Source organism: Cydia fagiglandana, chromosome Z (assembly GCF_963556715.1).
Source record: "Cydia fagiglandana chromosome Z, ilCydFagi1.1, whole genome shotgun sequence".
Lineage (NCBI taxonomy): Eukaryota > Metazoa > Arthropoda > Insecta > Lepidoptera > Tortricidae > Cydia > Cydia fagiglandana.
This window is the reverse complement of record NC_085959.1, coordinates 36487925-36510789: the sequence shown is the minus strand read 5'-3', so window position 1 is coordinate 36510789 and position 22865 is coordinate 36487925. Positions and strand designations below refer to the sequence as shown.

General features: G+C 44.3%; 1 protein-coding gene across 1 annotated transcript in view; it reads left to right on the top strand.

The window, feature by feature from the left end:
* LOC134678244 (probable E3 ubiquitin-protein ligase HERC2) overlaps nt 1-22865 on the top strand; it is a 114505-nt gene that overhangs the window by 38672 nt on the left and 52968 nt on the right. Inside the window, exons 18-53 of the mRNA XM_063536715.1 lie at nt 281-425; nt 769-851; nt 1727-1797; nt 1899-2032; nt 2400-2596; nt 2991-3207; nt 3308-3545; nt 3748-3918; nt 4148-4336; nt 4648-4810; nt 5211-5329; nt 5828-6000; nt 6801-7360; nt 7517-7641; nt 7734-8101; nt 8320-8486; nt 8663-8805; nt 9267-9450; nt 9678-9905; nt 10016-10134; nt 10429-10612; nt 11203-11354; nt 13854-13947; nt 14836-14987; nt 15268-15409; nt 15865-15987; nt 16397-16561; nt 18493-18603; nt 18695-18796; nt 18995-19227; nt 19308-19376; nt 19732-19903; nt 20199-20294; nt 20695-20849; nt 21664-21885; nt 22714-22833. Of these exons, the coding sequence (XP_063392785.1) occupies nt 281-425; nt 769-851; nt 1727-1797; nt 1899-2032; nt 2400-2596; nt 2991-3207; nt 3308-3545; nt 3748-3918; nt 4148-4336; nt 4648-4810; nt 5211-5329; nt 5828-6000; nt 6801-7360; nt 7517-7641; nt 7734-8101; nt 8320-8486; nt 8663-8805; nt 9267-9450; nt 9678-9905; nt 10016-10134; nt 10429-10612; nt 11203-11354; nt 13854-13947; nt 14836-14987; nt 15268-15409; nt 15865-15987; nt 16397-16561; nt 18493-18603; nt 18695-18796; nt 18995-19227; nt 19308-19376; nt 19732-19903; nt 20199-20294; nt 20695-20849; nt 21664-21885; nt 22714-22833 (6086 nt within the window). The remainder of the gene's footprint in view (nt 1-280; nt 426-768; nt 852-1726; nt 1798-1898; nt 2033-2399; nt 2597-2990; nt 3208-3307; nt 3546-3747; nt 3919-4147; nt 4337-4647; nt 4811-5210; nt 5330-5827; nt 6001-6800; nt 7361-7516; nt 7642-7733; nt 8102-8319; nt 8487-8662; nt 8806-9266; nt 9451-9677; nt 9906-10015; nt 10135-10428; nt 10613-11202; nt 11355-13853; nt 13948-14835; nt 14988-15267; nt 15410-15864; nt 15988-16396; nt 16562-18492; nt 18604-18694; nt 18797-18994; nt 19228-19307; nt 19377-19731; nt 19904-20198; nt 20295-20694; nt 20850-21663; nt 21886-22713; nt 22834-22865) is intronic.

Genomic DNA, 22865 nt, shown 5'->3' with positions numbered 1-22865 from the left:
ATGCATGCCGTAAGGAAGGCTATAGAAGATCGCCTCATTTTCGCAAAATCAGGTCACTTCTTAAAATTAATCCACACAGATTATGTCATCAGTAAAGAACAAAGACGTAGAATATACACTTTTACTCTACTTTTGAACGTAAGTCGCAGTAAAAGGGTTATTACATTAAACCTTTCGCCGGCCTCGTTTTATGAGTAAAATTTTCCGTTTCACGCAATTTTAGAACATAACCTTTTAAACCGATGCTTTATATTTTACATGACTCTTCTTATCTTTGCAGGCACAAGCTCTATCAGCGCAGGCGCGCATTTTATGACAGAACTACTGGTGTGGTCTCTGCTCGGCGGCGGCGGACTTAGCGATGCCCTACAAAGCGTCCTTCAAGAACATACTGTTGATGAATACGCGCATCTCAAACTATACGAGTAAGCATATTACTGTATATTACAGTTGCTGTCAGACAGTTACTCTCCAATCCATGACACTATAATATAAACCAGCGGTCGGCAACCTGCGGCCCGCGAGCCGCATGCGGCTCGTGAACCTGTCACTTGCGGTCCGAGTGCCGCCTTGGCTATTTTGTATGTAATAGTGACAAACGACAATGTCGCATAAAGTCATAAAGATTAACAAAGTACGGCCCGCGTCACCTCCATTAACTACTATGTGGCCCTTGGCTGTTAAAAGGTTGCCGACCGCTGGTCTAGACGCTGCTCGATGGTAATAGAGTCCGTCAAAGTTCACCAGTATGTTACCTAATGTTTACAGAGGTTACGATCAAATCGACATCACAACCGGGCACCGCGGGAATGGGGTCTCGCCTTGCTGCACCGAGTCCGAATGTTGCGTAGGTGAGTTGCAAAATACGTACAGTCACCATACGGGGTTGTTATGCCATTTAGGGTTATAACTAAATATACAGGATGATTCATGAGACGTGAGCAGGACTAATCCTGCACACTCAGTAACTGATAATTGATCGATCACCATCGTGTTTATGTGAAACAACCACACTTTTTCCTATTTTTTAACTTTTTGGTGAGAGCAAATTTAATTCTGTACAATCATGGTCACCCTACTAGACCTAATTAATAAACATAAAACCTCATTAACCATAATGACAACATTTTGTTACGAAAAAAATAAACTGTCAAACTTGAGTGAGATACGAGTTTTCAAAAGTAACCAGTCCGTGATGACAGTGATGACATTCAATTTGACACAGAATATCGGTAGTTTAGTATTCTAATTTTAGGGTGACCACGCATGTCGTAAATAAATTAATAACTTTTTTTTTCAACATGACTAGAAAATTAACGTTAACCTCACTAATACTGATACGAGACAGTTGCTTATAATTTACGAAATACGCAGTGTTAGTCCTGCTCACGTCTCCTGAATCACCCTGTATAAAACAACCAATTTAGCTAGGACCATAAATGAAGCAACAATCGCGGAGCGTGATGGTACATGTGTATATATTTTATCAAACATAAATCACGCTCCAATCCGATCCCACGCGGCTGATTGAGTCATACTGCCCCACCGGGCATAGGTAACTAACATAACAGCCACGAGGCAATTCATCAACCCATTACCTTATTCTCTTGCAATAAATTCCAAATTCAAACTGTTTATCTAGGTAATTTTCCCATGACTGTTAAACTGTTATGCGTTGTGGGCCAGCCAAGAGGAAGGAATGTAACATGATGAGTTTTTATTTCAGTTTCCGAGCAGTTTCAACCCAATAAGAAATCAGCTTCAGAAAAGGCTGCAGCAGTCCCATTGATGCATTTAGTAAGTATGGAAATGCCTACATTAAGTTTAAGTCGTGTTATATCAGGTTTCTGAATATATCTGTGGTCAACTTTTTAAATGATGTATATTATTTGTAACAGGTAAAACATCTGGTCCACAACACGAGCGCCCAGACGCAGATATATTTCAAAGCTGTGCTCAGCGGAGACCCTGTCGACTCAAACCGACAGGATACAGTCAGCCCTAGCTGCGAATTGCTTATTAGGTTCCAAAGGTACGTAGGTTCATTCGACAAATGGAAAATACACATCGTAAGTGTTATTTGAACGCGTCTATTTCGATGATTTTGAGTCTTTGTCGACGCTGCCAAACCGTGCACTTTGCTACGGTTGATAACGAAGCGTCATATTTGTATATGTTGTCATTTGTCACGTTGTCATTATGGGGTCATAATGACCCATTTATGGAATATTTTACTGACTAAGGGCTCATTTAGACGATGCGAGAACTCGCATGCGAGCTTCATTACATTGCGGGTTTAGATAGGTCAGTTGAATTGGACGTAACCAACAGCCCGCAATATAACTAAAATCGCATACGAGTTCGCGCACCGTCTAAATCAGCCCTTTCTGTCCTTCCAGACTTCTTTTCTGCGAAGCGATGTGGCTACGCGGCGGGCGGAGCAACCGCGGTGGCGTCCGCGCAATCGTCACCGAATACATAGAGATGCTTGCCGATCAGGTGCAAGTGACGCTCGGCGAGTTTACTAGAGCCGTGTACAAGGCTGACAGCGCGCAGTTGGAGAAACTCACGGAGATTCTGGCCTCTGACATCGTTGGTAAGTTTGACAGGTTATTTATATGGGTTTCTCTGATTACATCGGGGAAATCCTGAAGAAAGGCCAGGCCAAGAGCACCCTAAACCATCATAACTTTCCTCCTCATACACGCAAGAAATGTTATGAAAGTGAAGGAAGCGAAAGAGGTATCTCAGGATCGTAGCAAGTGGAAATCCGTGGTCTCTACATACCGCGCGCATAAGGCGTGATTATATGTATGTGTGTGTATGTATGTATTGTATGTATTAGATACAGGGCGACGGAGAATTAGTGAGAAGAGGTGACCAGATTGACTTCATACAAGGTTCCAGTTGTAGTTCAAAATTGACTTAATTTATTTAGAAGCATACTGATTCTAGTTAGCTTTATTTCTGAAGCCCATTTTATTCCTCAGGGCGAGTTGTAAGCGAGCTATCGACGTGGGTAGCAACGTGCGTCGGCCGCTCGCCGAATATCCTCGCGTACGCCGGTGACGCGCTCATTCGCATAGCGCGCGCCTGTGACGACGCGGCACAAATCCTACCCTCCGCTGCTAGTTTGGAGATGGATCAGCTCGGCTGGCCTGGGCTCGTCACCAAGCTTAACCAGCAGAACAACAATGTTATTCGGAAGTAAGTACTTAGGCCTGTGATTGCTATGACCTAGGGAAGTGCCTCGCTGGGAGTTGGCTATTATAAAAATTACATCTACTATTTTTTATTTTATTTACAGGTGTGATCTATTAAACCATACGAAGGAAGGCGGCTCCTGGATAATAGTCCGAGGCCACGTTTACGACGTGGAAAACTTCGAGTGCGACAATCCCAGTACGAACGAGTTGGTGCGCAAACTGCGCGGCTGCGACGCTACGGCGGCGCTCAGCGTCGAGCCGCATGCGTTGTATCTGTCGCTGATCACGGACAAATGTGTGGGCATGGATGCCGATCAGATACACACGCACAAGCTGGAGGTTAGTTGAGTATCTTAAACTGTGATAATTATTGAGTTGGTACGCAAATTGCACGGCTGTTTTGCTCTCACATCTGGCCGATTAGAAACCCTCCTATTTTTTGACGTTTTATCTTGCTGAGTTGCAAACAGAGACGAACCAATGGTCTAAAACTCAGTTAATCGATTATATTCATCACTAATATATTTTGCCATTCTTCCAGGAAAGCACGTCATCCCTCCGCGTTCACCACCTGATGACGTCAGCAGCATTCCACATAGCGCTCAGCGTGTCGCAGTGCGGCGTGCAGCTGGCCCGCTCACTGCCGCAGCAGCGCGCCGAGCGCGAGGCGGGGAGCTACTCCGCGCAAGTGATTCTGCGAGGCGGGCTTCAAGTTAGTCACTTATGTGTCACTTATCTTACTATACTCCATTACATTACATCGGCAATACAAAACGAATCTTAGCCTCCGAAGAAAAAGAGTATATGAGTACATTTATCACTTTTTACCTGAGGCTTATGATGACCGTTTGTAACCGATCGTTGACCGTTTATATAGGTATTTTGATACTTATTACCGTAGCATACTGTAATTTTTGATAAAGCGTCCGTTATAATTCTAGGATGCCAACCCGCCGAACCCGTTCGAAGAAGAAAAGGCCGAGGCCCGAAGCGGCTCATCCACTGGTGGCAACAGCCCCGCGGGTGACACCCCTCCCCCCGCGTACACCCCGCGCGCGCCGCGCTCCGGGCCTGGCGCGGGGACTAAAGCTGACGCGTTGCTACTTGCTCTTGGAGAGCCTAAACTACATGTAAGTTTCTTGTTTGCCATCCTGCTTAAACCTATTTGAAGGAATTTACTTATCTGATTTGGCATTAGCGCCGCTCGCGGGCTATTTAATAATTCATCCCTCAGTATGCGTCGTATCGTACTATCACCAAAGAAATTCCGAATTATAGGGGTCCTTATCACGATGCGAGAACTCGCATGCGAATTTCATTACATTGCGGGTTTTGATCGGTCGGTTGAATTGGACGTAACCAACAGTCCGCAATGTACCTAAAATCTTATGCGAGTTCGCGCGCGGTCTAAATCAGCCCTAAAACGTGTGTTATATTTCAGGACCCCCTAGCCCTCCACCTGTGGTGGGCGTGCGAGCGTCGCGAGGGCGCCACCCCCCACTTCCCCCCGGACCACCCGCTGGAGGAGTTCAGGCGGACGCTGCTCGCCGCGCTGCTCTACCACGCCGGGCTGAGTGAGCACGCCCTCGCCATCGCCAGCGCCGGTCAGTTGGCACAGAGTATAGTTGACATGACGAGTGATAGTCCTTACACCTTTGGTAGGCGAGTGGTGTGAGACCCATGCACTTCCCATTATTCGATTGAGCTGAAACTTCGCATACATCTCTAAGTTAGAAGTTGGGTGACAATGCAATAACATTATAACAAACCCAATCACAACTAGGATGCGTTGTTTTATCACGGAGTTCCCATGATCACCTCCTGTGTCCATCATCATATCAGCTCGATCGCTATCTACATGCACCTATAGCCTAATGCATAGTATGGTAAAACAACGCAACCTAGTCGTGATTGGGTTTGTTATAATTGTCTCGATGACTTTTTAGCTGCTAAAAGTATACAGTCAAAAAGCGAAAAAAAAATATCTCTTATTTTTGCCTACAGAAATGGACAAGGGTGAAGTGAAACTGTCTCCAGCAATGTCAGAAATAGTTAAGGTTGTACAACAGAGCAAGTGGACGCTCATGAGGACCAAACAGCAGCAGTCGCGAGGGTATAAAGAAGTAAGGCGACAATGGCGTTGTTCTACATAGCAGTAACTCTATTTAAATTGAAGGGGAAAAAACTGAAATAAAGCACCAACTGCACCAAACTTGGAAAAAAAAATCCACTACACTACTAGTCGGTAAATGTTTTATTAAATGGTTGGTGATTTAATAGAAATAAAGCAGGGTAAAATCTGAAAGATTATATGACATAAATGTGCCATTTTAGTACAGTTTCATAATTATTGAGTATCTGAAATAATACACAGGACTACAAAAGAACTTTAAAGAAATACAAGAAATATAGAAAACAAATTATTTCTCGTTTCTATCTGTATTTTTTATTAACCGACTTCCAAATCCCAAAGGAGGAGGTTATCAATTCGGTTGTATGTTTTTATATTTAACCGGTACACAAACTGTTCAGATTACGATCACATTCCTTTGAGCATAATGTTAGAGTAAGATGGCACGTTGTACGAAAAGTTATATCCCGGTCGTGTTTCCTTTGTCCAGGTGTGCGCTGTACCCCTAGAGCGCGCACGTTTCCTCCTCCACGAGGTCCGAGCAGCGATATCGCCCGCCGTCTCCGCGCTGCAGAAGCGCCCGCCGTCCCACCGCGAGCCCACCGCCAGGAGGATATTTCAGAAGGTCATGAGGCTCGTCAAGTCTGGCTGCTTCAATAAATGGTAACTGTAAACGAGATATTTAAATTAGTAAATAAAAGGAGAGGGAGGAAAAGTAATATGAGCCAAGTAAAGGAGCATGTAGGGCAGTGGTTCTTAACCTAGGGGTAATTACCCCCGTGGGGGTAAAACTGGTTTTACAGGGGTAATAAGTTAACCTAATATAACAATACAACAAACGTACACGTTTTATTTTTTATTACCATTGGGAGGAGGGGTAAAATCAGGTTCCCTAGTTAGTCATAGGGGTGACCGGCCTGAAAAGGTGAAGAACCACTGATGTAGGGGCCGTGTCCTACCAGGACACTAAAGGGCTAGCTCCGGACCGACCAAGATGGATACAACTTCATCACGCTGCACCGACAAGAGCCCAGCCCCAGCTCTTAAATTGAATGATGTTGATTTTAATAGTGTCTAATACGGCAAACTTTAATTTTATAGAGTAATCTGAATGGCGTTAGAGTAAATTTATTGCAGACATTTAAACAACATAGATGCTAGTAACTACTTGGTTGGTAGGTATATCAAGCTTGAGTCACTACATTTGTTGCGCACATATCTTTTGACCCAACTACATAGGTGCATGTATGCTAACCAAATAAGTTAATATACGTCAGGACATAAATGTATATATACATGGGCCATGCAAAACTGATTTCTACAATCATGTATCTTGTTACATACCTCACTACTATTTTTACAGTACTAGGTAACTCCCAATCCCATCAAATAATTTAATTATATCACCATCACCATCACCAGCCACCACCAAAATACAAAAATAACGTATTGTTCTGTTTTAGTTTCGAAACAACGAAAGACCTGCGTAACAGGCAGAACAGTCTCAGCAAGAGCATGCTCAAAGCCACCGGCAGCCTACTCCAAGGCGACGCCTTACTAATAAAATCTTCCATAGCCGCGAACGCCTCCAGCAAAACCCCAGACGAACTCACTCCTAGTATATTAGAGAATTCCAAATCTTCAGAAAAAGTCGAAAGCGCCAGCGACCCTAGCTCTAAAGAACTGGCCAATCAGCAAACTAAGACTAAAACTAAGAAAGTCTCAGATAAAGACGTGAAAAACGCCTCTAATTTCGACGGTCAACGCACGCAAAGTGACTGCAAGCTTTCAGAAAGAGAGGATGACGATAAAACGCCTACGAACGAGATCTCGATTAGTTCTATAAATGACACGGACAACTCGATCTTGAAGGAGTCGATGGAGAGCGGCAAGCAAGTGTTGTTGCTGGCTGACGATTTAAAGAATGATTTGATCATGGCCGATGAAGAGAAGGACGATGATACGTCGGAGAGGAACAAGTTTGTCAATGCTTGGGTGGCGAAGTTGGCTTGCGAAGAAAAAGGTACATATATTATAGTATGACTACTAAAGATAGGTATACCAATACTCATACAAAAGAAGCAGAAAAAATAATTTCATGTTTATTTCATTAGTCATTACCTACGAATAAGCCTGTAATGTTGATTAATTCATTTTTGTTAAACTCTTTTTCTCACAGATTTATCTTGGATGCTTGAAGAAGTGTCTGCAGAACAACAGAATATAACTTCTGCTATCGTTGACTTCGTTATCTCAGAGACCCCTTGCGATATCGACACTCTAAAGAGAGCGCTGTATTGCCAGGTAACTTACTTTGATACTCACTTACTTACTTTGAAACTTGTGCTCTCTGAAAATATACCTCATTTTTATTCTAACACGGTTGTTTTTTCCAGATCAAGCGGGCGGAAATAAGGCTAAGCGGCTACGTGATGATCAATAAACTTTTATGCGCCTCTCAAACCATGTCAGAGACCGTCAAATACGCCAGTCTGACAGGCCTTCTCGGCGGCTCAGTGTCCGACACTCCGCCATACTGTCCCCTCAGACCGCACCATCCTCTAAAGCCTCCGTTAGAAGGCATTGAATCTGTGATACCCTACACCAAATACATGGTGTTGTTGGAGAAATCGAAGCTGCTAGATTATATTTTGATAGAGTTGAAAGCAAAAGTGCTGGACGGTGAGCAGAATCAGCCGCTGCCGTTGAAAATGAGCGCTAATTATGGAGCGCATGCGTTGTTGAATAGGCCGGCTAGAGCGAGGTGAGATATAAATAAAACACGTTATATATTTTTAAATTTTCATGTGACAAAACGCTCTTTGATGACTTCAGCAGTTTGTGGCAACACAGATATCCGTCACTTAAATCGGGCAGGAAATTTGAAGTATTTCACAAATTGCGCCTTTTTTATGGATGGGTATGGTTGACCAGACTGTACAAGTTACACTGAAATGATTACTCAAATGTTTCTTTACCCAGGTTCCTTCTAGCATTCCTAACGTTCCTCGTAGAAGGTTGCCAAGGCCCTGAGATGGAGCAACTAGTCAATGGGGGCGCGCTAAGCTCCTGCCTCACGCTCCTCAAGCAAATCGGCGGCGATACGCTCCAAGCGTCTTGTTTTGTGGTCAACGCAGTTAAGGGCAAAGGTAAGACCCATAATATGTTAGTGTGTAATCCTAACGTTCCTTGTGGAGGGTTGCGAAGGAAATTGAGGATACGTTTGGCTGTCATTGACTAACATTCACGCTTGATTGTAACTTGCTTTGGCGCTCATCACGCGGTCATTAAATTTGCACTAATAAGAAATAATTTTCGTTTTCAGCCACAGAACGTCTACTAATATTCGAAGATGAGCGTCTAGGAGCCCGTGCTCGCGGCGCCTCTCTGACCGGGCCCGAGCTGGCGTCCCTCATGAAGATCGGAACCAGGGTCGTCCGCGGCAAGGACTGGAAGTGGGGCGACCAGGTCAGTGTTACTTTCGAACTCTGTCGTCAGTATCAAGAAACCACATGTTACAATACAATATATCAAAATCCTGGTCATGGCACCAATTAGCAACATACATGAAAAATATTTCATTAAGTTTGTTTAATCAACACGTTCAACAACACCAAGTTAATGCAATCTGGCTTTTTGTTGAGGCCTTGTTACCAACTGCACACGCGTCAAATATTCTTTCGCATTTTGAAGGTTTGTGGTCTACATTTACTGCCAGGTTTATTAGAAATATTTCCTTTCAATAATCATGCATGTTGTTAATTTAATTATATGTTAGTTACTATTTAGAAACGTTAACCCCTCGAACGCCAGTGTCAATAATTTGCGACTGAATATAACCTTTCAACTGTTTATTACAGTCCGAATTGTCTGGGACGGATACGGGACAAGGCAGTTGAAGGGTTAATGTACCTAATATAACATTTCAGGACGGAGTGCCCGGCTCCGAAGGTCGCGTAATAGGTGATCTCGGTGAAGACGGTTGGGTGCGCGTGGCGTGGGACGCGGGCGGCACCAACTCGTACCGCATGGGCAAGGAGGGCAAGTATGATCTCAAGCTGGCGCGGACGCCCTCGCCGCCGCCCTCCGATGATGAAACCGTCAATGAGGATAGTGAGTTTTCCATTTACTCCCAGCATGTTTTCATTAATAAAAGTTAACAATCAGCTTAATAAAACGAATGGCACCTTATGGTGCCAATTTACTTTAGCTGTCAGATTTCTCCCCAAAAAATGTTTCAATACTTACATTAACGTACCTTGAGAACGTGGAATTGCTAATATTTTCTTATAATAACAAACCACGGTTAATGTGTGCTTAATATTTATTCTGATTTTTAGCGGACTATATCCTGGACTGGTGGCCCGTGGGCGAAGTCCGTTCAGCTTGCGCCGGCGCTGTCCGCCTATTCTGCGCCGCCGCCGGCGAGCTGAGTGCCCATAGCGCCGTCGCGAGGCGAAACGTGGTCGCACTCCATCGTAGACTATTAGCACTCGCTCACGCACACCACACGCCGTCGCCGACCGCGTTCAACGGATACAATCATACCGCGCTGGCTTTACTGCGAGGTGAGTTAGTGTGATATACGATATAGTGGCAGTGATACAACATAAATATCAACATAAATTCTATCATTGTAATAAATGGTAAACTAATAAAATACATATGTTGGTTTCAGCGAGCGCACACAATCCGGAGATGAGAATATTATTCTGTACGGATTCGTGGTTTGAACTCTGCTACAGTATCATATCTGGAACTGAGAAACCTATCAACCAGGATCTCATTTACTCTCAGGTACATTAATAAATAAATACAGTTTATTTTTAAGATTAGTAACGGATGGAATGATAGAGTATACAGATTTCTTGAATCATTATGTGTGCACAAGTATGATCGGCTTTTAAATATAAAATGAGTAGAGGAATATGAGCAGTAAAGGCTTTACTACACAGGCTGCGGTAACCAGCGGACGCGTCTTGCGTACATCGCGAGCGTTCCGTCGGCATCACACACTCGGCCGTCTAAGTAATTAGTCAACTGTGTTGTATAGTAATCCTTTTGCAATATACACGACTAAACTATTTTCAGATCCAATGCATGTGGCTGCTCCGTCGAGTACTAGCCGAGCACACGGGCCCCGAGGAATGGCGGCACACGGTGTGCGCGCAGCTGATCGCCCTCACCGGCCGGCTGTGGCTGGAGACGCACCCGGCCGACCCGGCGCTGCGGCAGACGCTGGCCGCCCCGTACCCTTGCGATGAGGAAGAGATAGGTACTGTGTAGTGGGCTTATGATCGTGGCACAAGGTTCCGGAATTCATTAATATCGTTATGAGAACATCGGGAATAACGTGGTTTATGTGTGTGCATTGCCTCAATCAACCAAAAAAGGAAACCATGCGATTGGTACCTTAGAGCAAGAATAGTGTTTACACAAAAATGTATAAATGTGTTGTTCATACGCTATAAAACTTAAACTTACTCGTAACTGGATTAAGAAATTTGAGTCACTGAACACTGGTGTGTAGTGGAAGCAGCCTAATAAATTCACTACGGACTTATACGTATTTCCGGTTGCAACCGAGGGAGTGCGCCGCGATCCGACCCGCAACTCGGATTTCAGTTCACAACCTCGCCTTGTTTTACGCACTTGACCACAAACTTACAGTAATGGCATCGCGCAACCGTAAGCACATACAGTCGCCATCAGATATATCGTAGCGCGCGAGTTGCTCAAAAAATGTGAACACGCACTCTAACGCTTTGAATAGAGGCGTGTTCAGATATTTTTGAGCACCTCGGCAGCTCCGATATATCTGATGGCGACTGTACGTGGCTAATCACGTAATCACCATTCTTCCAGATGTCCGCTGGCGTGCTCCCGCGACAGCCAGCCACACGGGCGCGACGTGCGCCTCTCTAGTCCAACTGATACGTCAGTTGCACGCCACGCCCCAGTGGCACGGGCCCATCACCGCGCTGCTGCTTGATAAACTACAGCTCGCTGGGCAGATGGTACGGCAGACCCTTATGTGTAAATGTTGCAAGGGTCTAGCTGTCAAATGTAAACCAAACAGAAAGCCCCATAGAACGAACATAATTTTGAAACATTTTTAGGGGATATTATGAACTCGCTAGGTCGGAATGATACATAAATTATTGTCAGTGATCGGCGGTTCGGTTGCTATGCTGTGGGATCTAGTAAAAGTGTTTGTAAGGATACGCCAGTAAACCCGTAATATCGAATTGAACTGTTCACAGAATTGCTATTTAAATGGTGTTGAAATACTTATTAAAACATCAAATATTTTTTTTATCCCTAGTGGCAATCGAACCGCCGATCGCTGATTATCATTCAGGTTTTGGTGCTCCAGCAATATTTTAAGTTTCTGCCTCAAGTCATGAAAAACGAAAGTTAGTGTCAGGAAACTATGTGTACTAGCAAAGCAGTACTTATGTGACTACTTTATATAATGTTACGCACGCTGGTCTGATTGGTAACATATGTATGCTAAATACTCTAAACAGACTTAAGAGGAGGCTGGAAGTGGGAATACTTCAGGGGTAAGGGCAAGCAACAACAACAACATAATAATTTTGGTAAGTAGTAAGCTAGGTAGTTAAACTGAGAAATGTCAGGTGGCGCCTTATTCCTTGTTGGTTCATAAGTTTCCCTAGGTGTCACAGTATTTGATAGTTAACCAAATTGCCAATAGATGGCGCCTACCTCTGTATTTCATACGGACAAGCGTTTAACTTCATTGTTTAGACATAATTGGACAGATGGAGCGCATTTCTAGTTTATAGATATCGCATTGCGAATGATTTTACTCCTTCCTGTTGCTTTTTGTTTATTGTGGGATAGATGCCGTAGTACGTATTACGAACGTTAGAGGGCGCAATAAAACAAATTGCAGCAGTTTAGCCTCAGCCCATAGATGGCGTTAAAATTAATTATTATTATTTCAACTTGAGCCGATAGATGTTAAAATTAACATTAGTTCTGTCATAACCGATAGATGGCGTTATAATTTACTATAATTTTAACCAATACCGATAGATGGCGTTGAACGTGTCAGCCTCTACCATATTTGACAACTACGTTGTTCTTCCATCACTCGTTAGATGTCGTGCTATAAGTAAATAGTTTGTCACTTGCCTTGCGTCGTAAGTTCAGGGCATCTCTGAAAGATGGCGCATAAATTAGTTTATTATTAGTTCAAATGCAAGCGATAGATGGCATCGAACCCGTCAGTATTCACCATAGTCGGTAGATGGCGTGTGCGAGGTTTTAATTTTCCCTATAATCGATAGATGTCGCGTTGCTAGTAGTACATTCGGTGTACGATAGATGGCGAAATATTAGTTTTTGCCTAGTTCACTAAAAAATGATAGATGTCACCCATCCTACTAGTTTCTTCAAATCTCGGTAGATGGTGTACCTAAATACCTAGTAGTTCCGTAGACAATCGGTAGATGTCGTACTTTATGTGGTGCTTGAATATATTCATAGATGGCGCTAATACTAATAGTTTCGACGGAACTGCATAGATGGCGCCGGTTGGTGATTAGGGTAATGCTCAATAGATGGCGTTGCTATTAATGTTGAATAATATAATCATAGATGGCGCTGATACTAATAGTTTCGGTGGAACTGCATAGATGGCGCCAGTCGGTGATTAGGGTAATATTAAATAGATGGCGTTGTTATCAATAGTGTATAGTTAGTAATTTATTTTATAGATGGCGCTAATTTCAATTTTATTATTTTTAAGTTTAATAGATGGCGTTGATGTTACTTTAAACTGCAATGATTACAAAGTTATTTCTTAGAAATTTTTAACAATATACGTCTAATATCTATTTAAAGAAAGACAAAAAGATAACAGCATTTTTTGCAATTTAGGATTATGACTATACGGATATCTATTTTCTATTGTAGCGCCAGCCCACAAAGCATACAATATAATTAACTTACCGTTAAAATATTTTTTTAAATATACAAGAAGCTATTTCATTGGTTTATTTCTGCAATTTAAATCTAAATCTAAGAAAGTAATAGTCAAAATACATAGGGCATTTCTGATCATTGAGCTATTTATGTCAGTCTAGCCTCTAGTGTCAGAATAAAAAAAAAATTGCCATTACATAATACTAACTAGATTCTAGATAGATCTACTAAACAGAAAAAAATATCGTTAACCGCCATAGACTGAAATACAAACCCCTAAACGACGCTATGACCATTAACTTTTAGACGAGATTGTATAAGTATACCCGTATCATAAGACCCAGAACTATAATATCCGAAGATCAAGTTGACTACCGAGGTACTATTTCATATTCGCATCGTCGTAGCAAGAATAACAAAATAGCACATCTCAGCCTTCAGTTTGGTTTACAGATGATATAGGCCTTGAAAATCTGTTGTATTTTGTTGCACTACAACTACTACTCTACTATTCCACTCTACTACTACTCTATTCTCTACTTATCTACTATTTTTCCTCACAGGTGACGAGCGACTGGCACTGGTGGCCACACACAAACCAAGAACTGAAACGCACCACCAAACCCATACCGCCGAGTCTAGAAACTTGTCTTATAGGTATGATATAGGTTCCAGTTAAGAAAAAAATCCCTTGCACCTTACTACCTGTTACCTGCAAGGCGTTCAAACGAGGATCGCCCTAAGGGTGGAACACCGCGAGCGCCTGCATACAAACAACAGGCGTGGTAAGCTGATAGTTTGCTGACTGGACATGGAACATTGCCATTTACAGGTCATATATCTGCCGTTTGATGAAAGCTTGTTACTTGTTATACAAGCGGAAATTTCTTTCTAATATAACCATTTTAAAAAGGTTAGTTAGGCAAATTCATCTCTTGTGAACACCGTGCCCAGGGCCTCCATCCTCAGAGGACCCCGAAGGACAGATATTATATTTGATTACATATGAAAAAATTGAAAATAATAGTAGTAAAAATTTAGTTTTATTCGCTTTCTTTTCTTTCCAATAGGGCCCCAAAGTCTTATGTGCCCTAGGGCCCCAGTATAGTTAAAGACGGCCCTGGCTAATACAACTACTAGTTCATTAGCTGTCAGAAAAGGGGCCTAGGTACCATTTTTGTCTAATATTGAGCAAGCAACTAAGGATGCAATTGGGATACAGAAGTGTTTAACTGAGAGTGAAACTTAGTTACTGCTTACATTATGAGGCTGTACAATGTTATCTGCTTTATCTATCAAAGGTGGCTATAATATTTTGTTTCTTTGTCTAAAGATATAGTTTTAGATACAAATTCAGAAAAGGGGCCTAGGGGCCATTTTTGTCTAATATTGAGCAGCAGCTAAGGATGCAATTGTGACACAGAACTGAGAGTGAAACTTAGTTACTGCTTACATTATGAGGCTGTACAATGCCATCTGCTTTACCTATCAAAAGTGGCTATAATATTGTGTTTAAAGAAATGCAATTTTTTTTTTTGCCTACAGCTGGTGTACTAGGCGTGGCGGGAGGAGTAGAATGGCGGATCAGACTGGGACAGCGCGTAGCGGCAGGCGCTCCGTCCCGCAACGCCATCGTCACGCAAATATCGCCACGGGCTAAAGTCACCCTCGTGTCTGACGATAATACCTTTACAAGGGTGAGTCATATACAGCTGGTCCTATACTACTACAGTGGTGGCCAGTTTCGACTCGTAACACCATTGTCAAACAAATACTGATGTGTTGTCGCTCGCAATAGGCCTTATAAGACGGCTCAGCCTGTCGAAGAGCAACGAAGCTATCTATACTCGGAGTTTCGCTTTAAAATACAATGAACATGGAATTTGATTTTAGTGATACCGATTTAAACAGAAAAACCAACGAAAGAAGCCAATAAATCTACTGCTGACAAACACTTAATAGGTGCATTTTCAACAGATGGAGCTAAGCGGTATTCAAAGTATAGAGAGCGAACGGCTGATCACCCCCCTGGGCGGCGGCGAAAGTGGTCTACGCGTGTGCGCTGCTTTACTCGGCGCAGGACCGCAAGCCACGCCTATGCATCCACATCATTTACCTGGTAAGTTATATTCACCAGGAATCCCCCAAACTGTACGTCGATGATCCAACGTTGCGGTGTTGCCTTTTGGATCCTTTATTTACAAGATTCGGGATTAATCGCCTAAAAAGTAAAACAAGTACCAAATTACGAGTAAAGGAAGTCCATAAATATTCAAAGCCCTTGTGCTAGCCCATTCCATTCAGCTGCTATCGGAAAAGCATGTTTATGCTGAAAAATATAGAGAGGGTGAACGCTGAACGCTGATTGTAATCATTCATTAGATTCTAAACCTCAAAATAGTTAACAGGATTTATATCAAAAAATAACTGCTAATTTTAAAGACGTCCGTCCTAAGCGAAAGCGTTCATTCTTCAGGATGCCGGGAGAGCCATGAGCCATCGGCAGTTTTTAGCCTATGTATTCGTTCTGTCAAATCTGTATAGTCTGTTATCATGAATACTGTAATGTTTCAGCGGAGCTGGATGTATACGGCCTGAGGAAGCAGCAAATCGAGCTGCTGACGCTATGTGCGGTGCGCGGGTTGCTCACCACTCGCACACGGCTCCGGAAGGTGCTCCTGCAGCCACCCGACACCGGTGAGCGACTAACATCCTCTAAACATAAGCCTAATGTCCTACACCCACTCGCGGTTGTAACCGCGGCGGCGCGCAACGGGTCAGCTGCAACTTTGATTTTAGTACCTATGCAAGCGCGACGTGTTCGGACTGAGGAAACAGCATATCGAGAAGCTAATGTTGTGTGCAATGCGATGCTCACTATTCGCGTGCGGCTCCGGAAGGTGCTTCTGCAGTCACCTGATTAAACTTCATCGAAATTTCCCTAGGAAATGATCGGGATGTCGCATGGGCAAGCCTAGCCCAGAGAAAAAAATCTATTTATAAAAAAGTGCTGCATTTTAATGTCTCTAAATAAAATGATGTTGTGTGCGTGGTGTCTCAATATCTCCCACAATCATATTTATTATCATTTCTCATTCAAATCCAGCAGGTTCATCGGACGCGATCACCGGCACGGAAGGCACACTGTTCCGCCGCCTGCTCGCCCTGGCGATGCGTCCGAGCCCGTTGGCCGCGTCGTACACACCGCGCGAGCTCGCCTCCGCCGCGCTCACTATAGTGCAGCAGCTCGCCGCGCATGTGCACGTCAACGGTAAATGACATCATGTCCCAGCAAGTTCACTGACTTTTCGTACTGAAGGCACACTGTTCCGCCGCCTGCTCGCCCTGGCGATGCGTCCGAGCCCGTTGGCCGCGTCGTACACACCGCGCGAGCTCGCCTCCGCCGCGCTCACTATAGTGCAGCAGCTCGCCGCGCATGTGCACGTCAACGGTAAATGACATCATGTCCCAGCAAGTTCACTGACTTTTCGTACTGAAGGCACACTGTTCCGCCGCCTGCTCGCCCTGGCGATGCGTCCGAGCCCGTTGGCCGCGTCGTACACACCGCGCGAGCTCGCCTCCGCCACGCTCACTATAGTGCAGCAGCTCGCCGCGCATGTGCACGTCAACGGTAAGTGACATCATGTCCCAGCAAGTTCACTGACTTTTCGTACTGAAGGCACACTGTTCCGCCGCCTGCTCGCCCTGGCGATGCGTCCGAGCCCGTTGGCCGCGTCGTACACACCGCGCGAGCTCGCCTCCGCCGCGCTCACTATAGTGCAGCAGCTCGCCGCGCATGTGCACGTCAACGGTAAGTGACATCATGTCCCAGCAAGTTCACTGACTTTTCGTACTGAAGGCACACTGTTCCGCCGCCTGCTCGCCCTGGCGATGCGTCCGAGCCCGTTGGCCGCGTCGTACACACCGCGCGAGCTCGCCTCCGCCGCGCTCACTATAGTGCAGCAGCTCGCCGCGCATGTGCACGTCAACGGTAAATGACATCATGTCCCAGCAAGTTCACTGACTTTTCGTACTGAAGGCACACTGTTCCGCCGCCTGCTCGCCCTGGCGATGCGTCCGAGCCCGTTGGCCGCGTCGTACACACCGCGCGAGCTCGCCTCCGCCACGCTCACTATAGTGCAGCAGCTCGCCGCGCATGTGCACGTCAACGGTAAGTGACATCATGTCCCAGCAAGTTCACTGACTTTTCGTACTGAAGGCACACTGTTCCGCCGCCTGCTCGCCCTGGCGATGCGTCCGAGCCCGTTGGCCGCGTCGTACACACCGCGCGAGCTCGCCTCCGCCGCGCTCACTATAGTGCAGCAGCTCGCCGCGCATGTGCACGTCAACGGTAAGTGACATCATGTCCCAGCAAGTTCACTGACTTTTCGTACTGAAGGCACACTGTTCCGCCGCCTGCTCGCCCTGGCGATGCGTCCGAGCCCGTTGGCCGCGTCGTACACACCGCGCGAGCTCGCCTCCGCCGCGCTCACTATAGTGCAGCAGCTCGCCGCGCATGTGCACGTCAACGGTAAGTGACATCATGTCCCAGCAAGTTCACTGACTTTTCGTACTGAAGGCACACTGTTCCGCCGCCTGCTCGCCCTGGCGATGCGTCCGAGCCCGTTGGCCGCGTCGTACACACCGCGCGAGCTCGCCTCCGCCGCGCTCACTATAGTGCAGCAGCTCGCCGCGCATGTGCACGTCAACGGTACGTGACATCATGTCCCAGCAAGTTCATTGATTATTGGTACTGAAGGCACACTGTTCCGCCGCCTGCTCGCCCGGGCGATGCGTTGTAGCCCCTTAGCTGCGTCGTACACACCGCGCGAGCTCGCCTACACGTCAACGGGACGTGAAATATTGATGATGGCCTAGTTGCCCACGAATCTGGCGATGCTTAGTTAGCACCCCGTTCACAGCAAATGTATTTGAGATGAGAAAGGAACATTTATTCTTAGGTCTTGAAGGTATTTTAACATCGTAAAGATAAGGGCAGACAAAAAAATAGGATTCAAATTAATGATCTCATAAGATGTAAACTATACCACATACTTTGCAGAGACGCAAAAAGTGACATATTCAAATTTATGTCAATAGCAGGAATAATTACGAGTACCTACAATTTTTATTTAGTACGAAAGTATAAATTTGTCCTAAACAAATTAAGTAATAAGTAACCTATTGGTTTTATTTTTGCAGGCGACGAGAAAGATCACGAAGTACCTCCAGAGCTACCCGTGATCGACCGAAGCAACCTCATGCAAGCTTCCAACGGCCCCTCGACCAGTACGAGTAGCACGACTCCATTAGGTGTGTATTCACAACTTTGGACCTTAGCTGTATATTTTTTATGATAGGTGTATTTTGAATTGATTGATTGATAGATTGATTCATTTTTCAGCTCGCAAAGATCTCAACACATGGAGCAACTCGCCGCAAGTGAAACAAGTCGTGGAGATGGGGTTTTCGAGAAACGCTGTTTACTCGGCCATACAAGTTCTGGGTGAGATTATATACAGCCTACTGCATCAACCAGAGACCGAGACGTATTATAGGCGCTATTTTTGTCGCATGTTTATTTCTTTTACTTCGTACATTCTAATAGTGTATATTGATTATTGGCGTTGTTCCAATTTTAATTAAAATCTAGTCAATTTAAATAGACCGTATTTCACTTTGTATATATGTCCTTTCATTTCAGGCGGCAACACAGTTCCATCAGTTGAAACTCTAGTGGCATACCTCTTAGAACTATCTCAGCACGGCATTGAAGAATCCGTATTCGAGGCGAAGCCGAACTCATCCAAAACCGAGAAGAAACAGACGCCTTACAGGTGGCGCAGTTGTTTTGCCTCGGAGGATGAGTACGCGCAGTATCTATCGGATGTCATCACGGCTGGCATGACCGTCCGGTGTTGCAAGGCATTTGAAGCGGTAAAACTCTTTTTTTTTTCATATACACCCAACCTAAAAATTGCATGGCCACTAAGCTTACAGTTTTCTATAAATTTCAGGTACAATTGGGGGACGTCGGACAAGTGCAAAAGGTTGAACGCGATATTAAGCAAAATGTATTCCTACACGTACGTATCAATATTATTTTTTGTTCGTAACAATTTGTGGTAACAAATTAAAGTTCTTCGTAAAACCAATTATTTCACGCGTAGTAGAAATAACAAGACTTCCAAATAGATGTACCTATTTGTTGACAGGTCCGTGTACCAGTTTAAAATACCAAGTTCTTGTAGCAAGTATATATACACACTAACTTGATGTTATGTGCGAGAGAGAGGAAAAAAATAGCAATTGAGCATGTTGTGAAAAGTTTCCTAAAAGCTGGAAAAGTTCGCAGATGTTTTCCGGAAAACTTTTATATGTTTTCCGGAAAACGGTGTTGTGGAACCGGCCTTTTGTAACCTATTTTTACGTGTCTAAAAGGTGGAGTGGCGGGGCCTAGGCCGCGTTGCAGGCGTGCGCGCAGTAAACGCCGAAGTGGTCTCCGGTGGCGCGCCCTTCACGTCCGGCGACCGGGTGCGGGTCCGCTCGGCGGTCACGCAGCCGCGCTACAAGTGGGGCTGCGTCGACCACACTAGCGTCGGCACTGTCATTGGTGAGTTCTTACAATATACTGCTACTGAAAAGTAGGTTATAATCCCGACTTGTCAATCAAATGCTTGAAGCGAAAACTAGGTGCCTGGTACTAGGCTGCTTTTCACGAATATGTTAGCTAAATGGTAAAATATGACATATTTATGCTTAGAAAATTATTTGATTTTTAGAACAAGGCAATGATAGTGCTAGACAAGTCCGATATACTTCTAAGTTCCTTACTTTCCCTGACTAAAAAAAGATATCTATTTTGTCTACTAGTCTAGTATTAGTCTTATTTATTACATGATTTTCAGGTATAGCCCACAATGGCAGAGACTTGACGGTGGATTTCCCACAACAGCCCGGTTGGACGGGGCAGGTCAGCGAAATGGAACTCGTCACTGATCAATGTTAGTATTTATCATTTTTATGATATAAAATAGTGGTCACGCTTAATGTTAATAAATATGATTTAAGCATCAAACACATTTGATAATTGAGACGCTCGGGTAAATCCATCTGTTAGGAATCCATCTTTCAGAACAGGTAATAGGGTAGATATTTGCTCAGAGGGTCGAATGAATTTACTTGAGTTTGAAGTTAAACGACACAATTATAATGTGTGAAGACATATCTGTCGAATTCCTGAGCATTTTGGTTCAGCTTGGATCATTTTAGTTGACCACTGGGTCATACTGTCAGTCACTGGGAACATAGACAAAGTTCTCATTTTTTCCATGCCATGCTCTTGTATTTGGCCCACCCTTCTCTTGGTTCCTAGATCATAAATTATTTTACCTAAATTCACAGCGGAATGGGGCGAGACTGCCGGCGGTACGACGGTGAACTGGCGAGGGGCCATTCGAGTCATACGCGTGTCTTCCTGCCGGCCGGGAGCCGGCGCGCGGAGGTTACTCGACGCTCAACCGCACACTTACTGGCAGAGCGCGAGCGGGACGGGACAGGTGAGATTGTATAGTTCACTTAGGCCCGCTTGCACCATCCCACTATCCCGGGGTCAACCTGTTAAACCGTTAGCCCAGTGTCAAATTGTACTGGTAACCATGGCGACTCGTAAGTAAGAGTCGTATTCCATCTGTCCAATGTGTATAACGTCTCACATTTCGCTTAATTTATTTATTCGTATGGCATAATGAGATACTGAGACGCAATACACATTGGACAACGTAGGCTTGAATTGCAGGGCATTCGTTATTTTCATATTTTTTTATCGGACACCGTAGTTTAAAATATTGTCTATTTGATGTAATTTTTTTTTTTATTTATTTATTTATTTAAACTTTATTGCACAAAGTATAAACAAAAATGTACAAATGGCGGACTTAATGCCAAATGGCATTCTCTACCAGTCAACCATAGGGCCAAACAGACATCTACAATTGGTGCAGAGAGAGAAATATACTTTATCAGTGAATAAAAAAAAAAGCAAACTATACATATAAACTACATAAATAAATAAAATATATATAAACTACTACATATTTATACAATACATACTATAAATATAATAATAATTTTTTATACTTAACTGCTTTGCTTCAAAAATCCTAGTCATAACCAGCGAAAACACAACCTACCTATGGTGTCTGGTCGCTTTGTCGGATATATGAAAAAGTGACAAGTTGAATTTTTCGCACGTCCAACTTAAATTACATTTTTAACATGGCTCTTTGTGTCTTTCTTTTAAAAAAAAACCCTAAAGGTTCTATTCGGACCTTTAAGTGACTCGTTCATAACTTGTCCCTAATATTTTTCTAGCATTGGATCCGCATAGAGATGCGCAACGGCGTCGTGGTACGCCGGCTCGGGCTCGGCGTCCCCGTGGGGAGCCACGGGCCGGCCGCGCTCGCCGTTCGCGCCGGCAGCAGTTTCGAGGACGCCGCGCTGACGCCGCTGGCAGCCGTGCCTTGTGCCCCGGCGTCTAGAGACAGGCCTCTGCAGCACTTGGCACAAATACAGTTGCTAGTCGACTGCAAGCAGGTTGGTGACTGATTGTTATATAACAAAGATAGTAATTTAACTGACGCCATAGGCTTCGTGTACTGTCTGGCGCCGGTAACAGGTATAGCTGCTGGTAGACTATAATACTTGGATAGCAGTTTCGAGGACGCCGCGCTGACGCCGGTGGCCGCCGTGCCTTGTGCCCCGACGTCTAGAGACAGGCCTCTGCAGCACTTGGCACAAATACAGTTGCTAGTCGACTGCAAGCAGGTTGGTGACTAATTGTTATAATATAAGGGAAAGATAGTAATTTAACTGACGCCGTAGACTGGCGTAGGTAGCAAGAACAGCTGCTGGTAGACTATAATAGTTGGATAGCAGCTTCGACGATGCCGCGCAGACGCCGCTGGTTGCCGTGTCCTGTGTGCTGGCGTGAGACCAGCGAATAAGTGAAAGACACTGTTATAAATGGAAAAGGGCAGTAAATTACCTACTATTCAAAGACGCTACGCCAGTTTCTCTCAATGTATCTATGTACTTAGTTGTGCAAAAACTAATTTACAAAACCATAATATGTACAGTCGCCATCAGATATATCGGAGGGGCCAAGGCGCTCACAAATATCTGAACACGCCTCTATTGTCAAGGCGCTAGAGTGCGTGTTCAGGTATTGTGAACACCTTGACCGCTCCGATATATCTGATGGCGACTGTACATATAAAATAATTATATTTATCAAAGGTGAAACAAGTGAAATAAATAAATTATAAACCTCGGTTAAAAATCCTTAGCCGTTAAATTTTGATTTACAACTTTGTATAACCTGAAAATACACCAGCACCTAAAAATATAATGTTTTGTTTTCAGCATTACACGTGCATAGAGATCAGCATAAAACAGAATCGCAACGTCAACGCGGACTGTCGCGTGCACGGGCTCTACATCACCGGATTCAGGACGAACCCACTTTATACCGACATTGTACAGGTAAGCGTTACGGTCATAGTTATACACAAAAC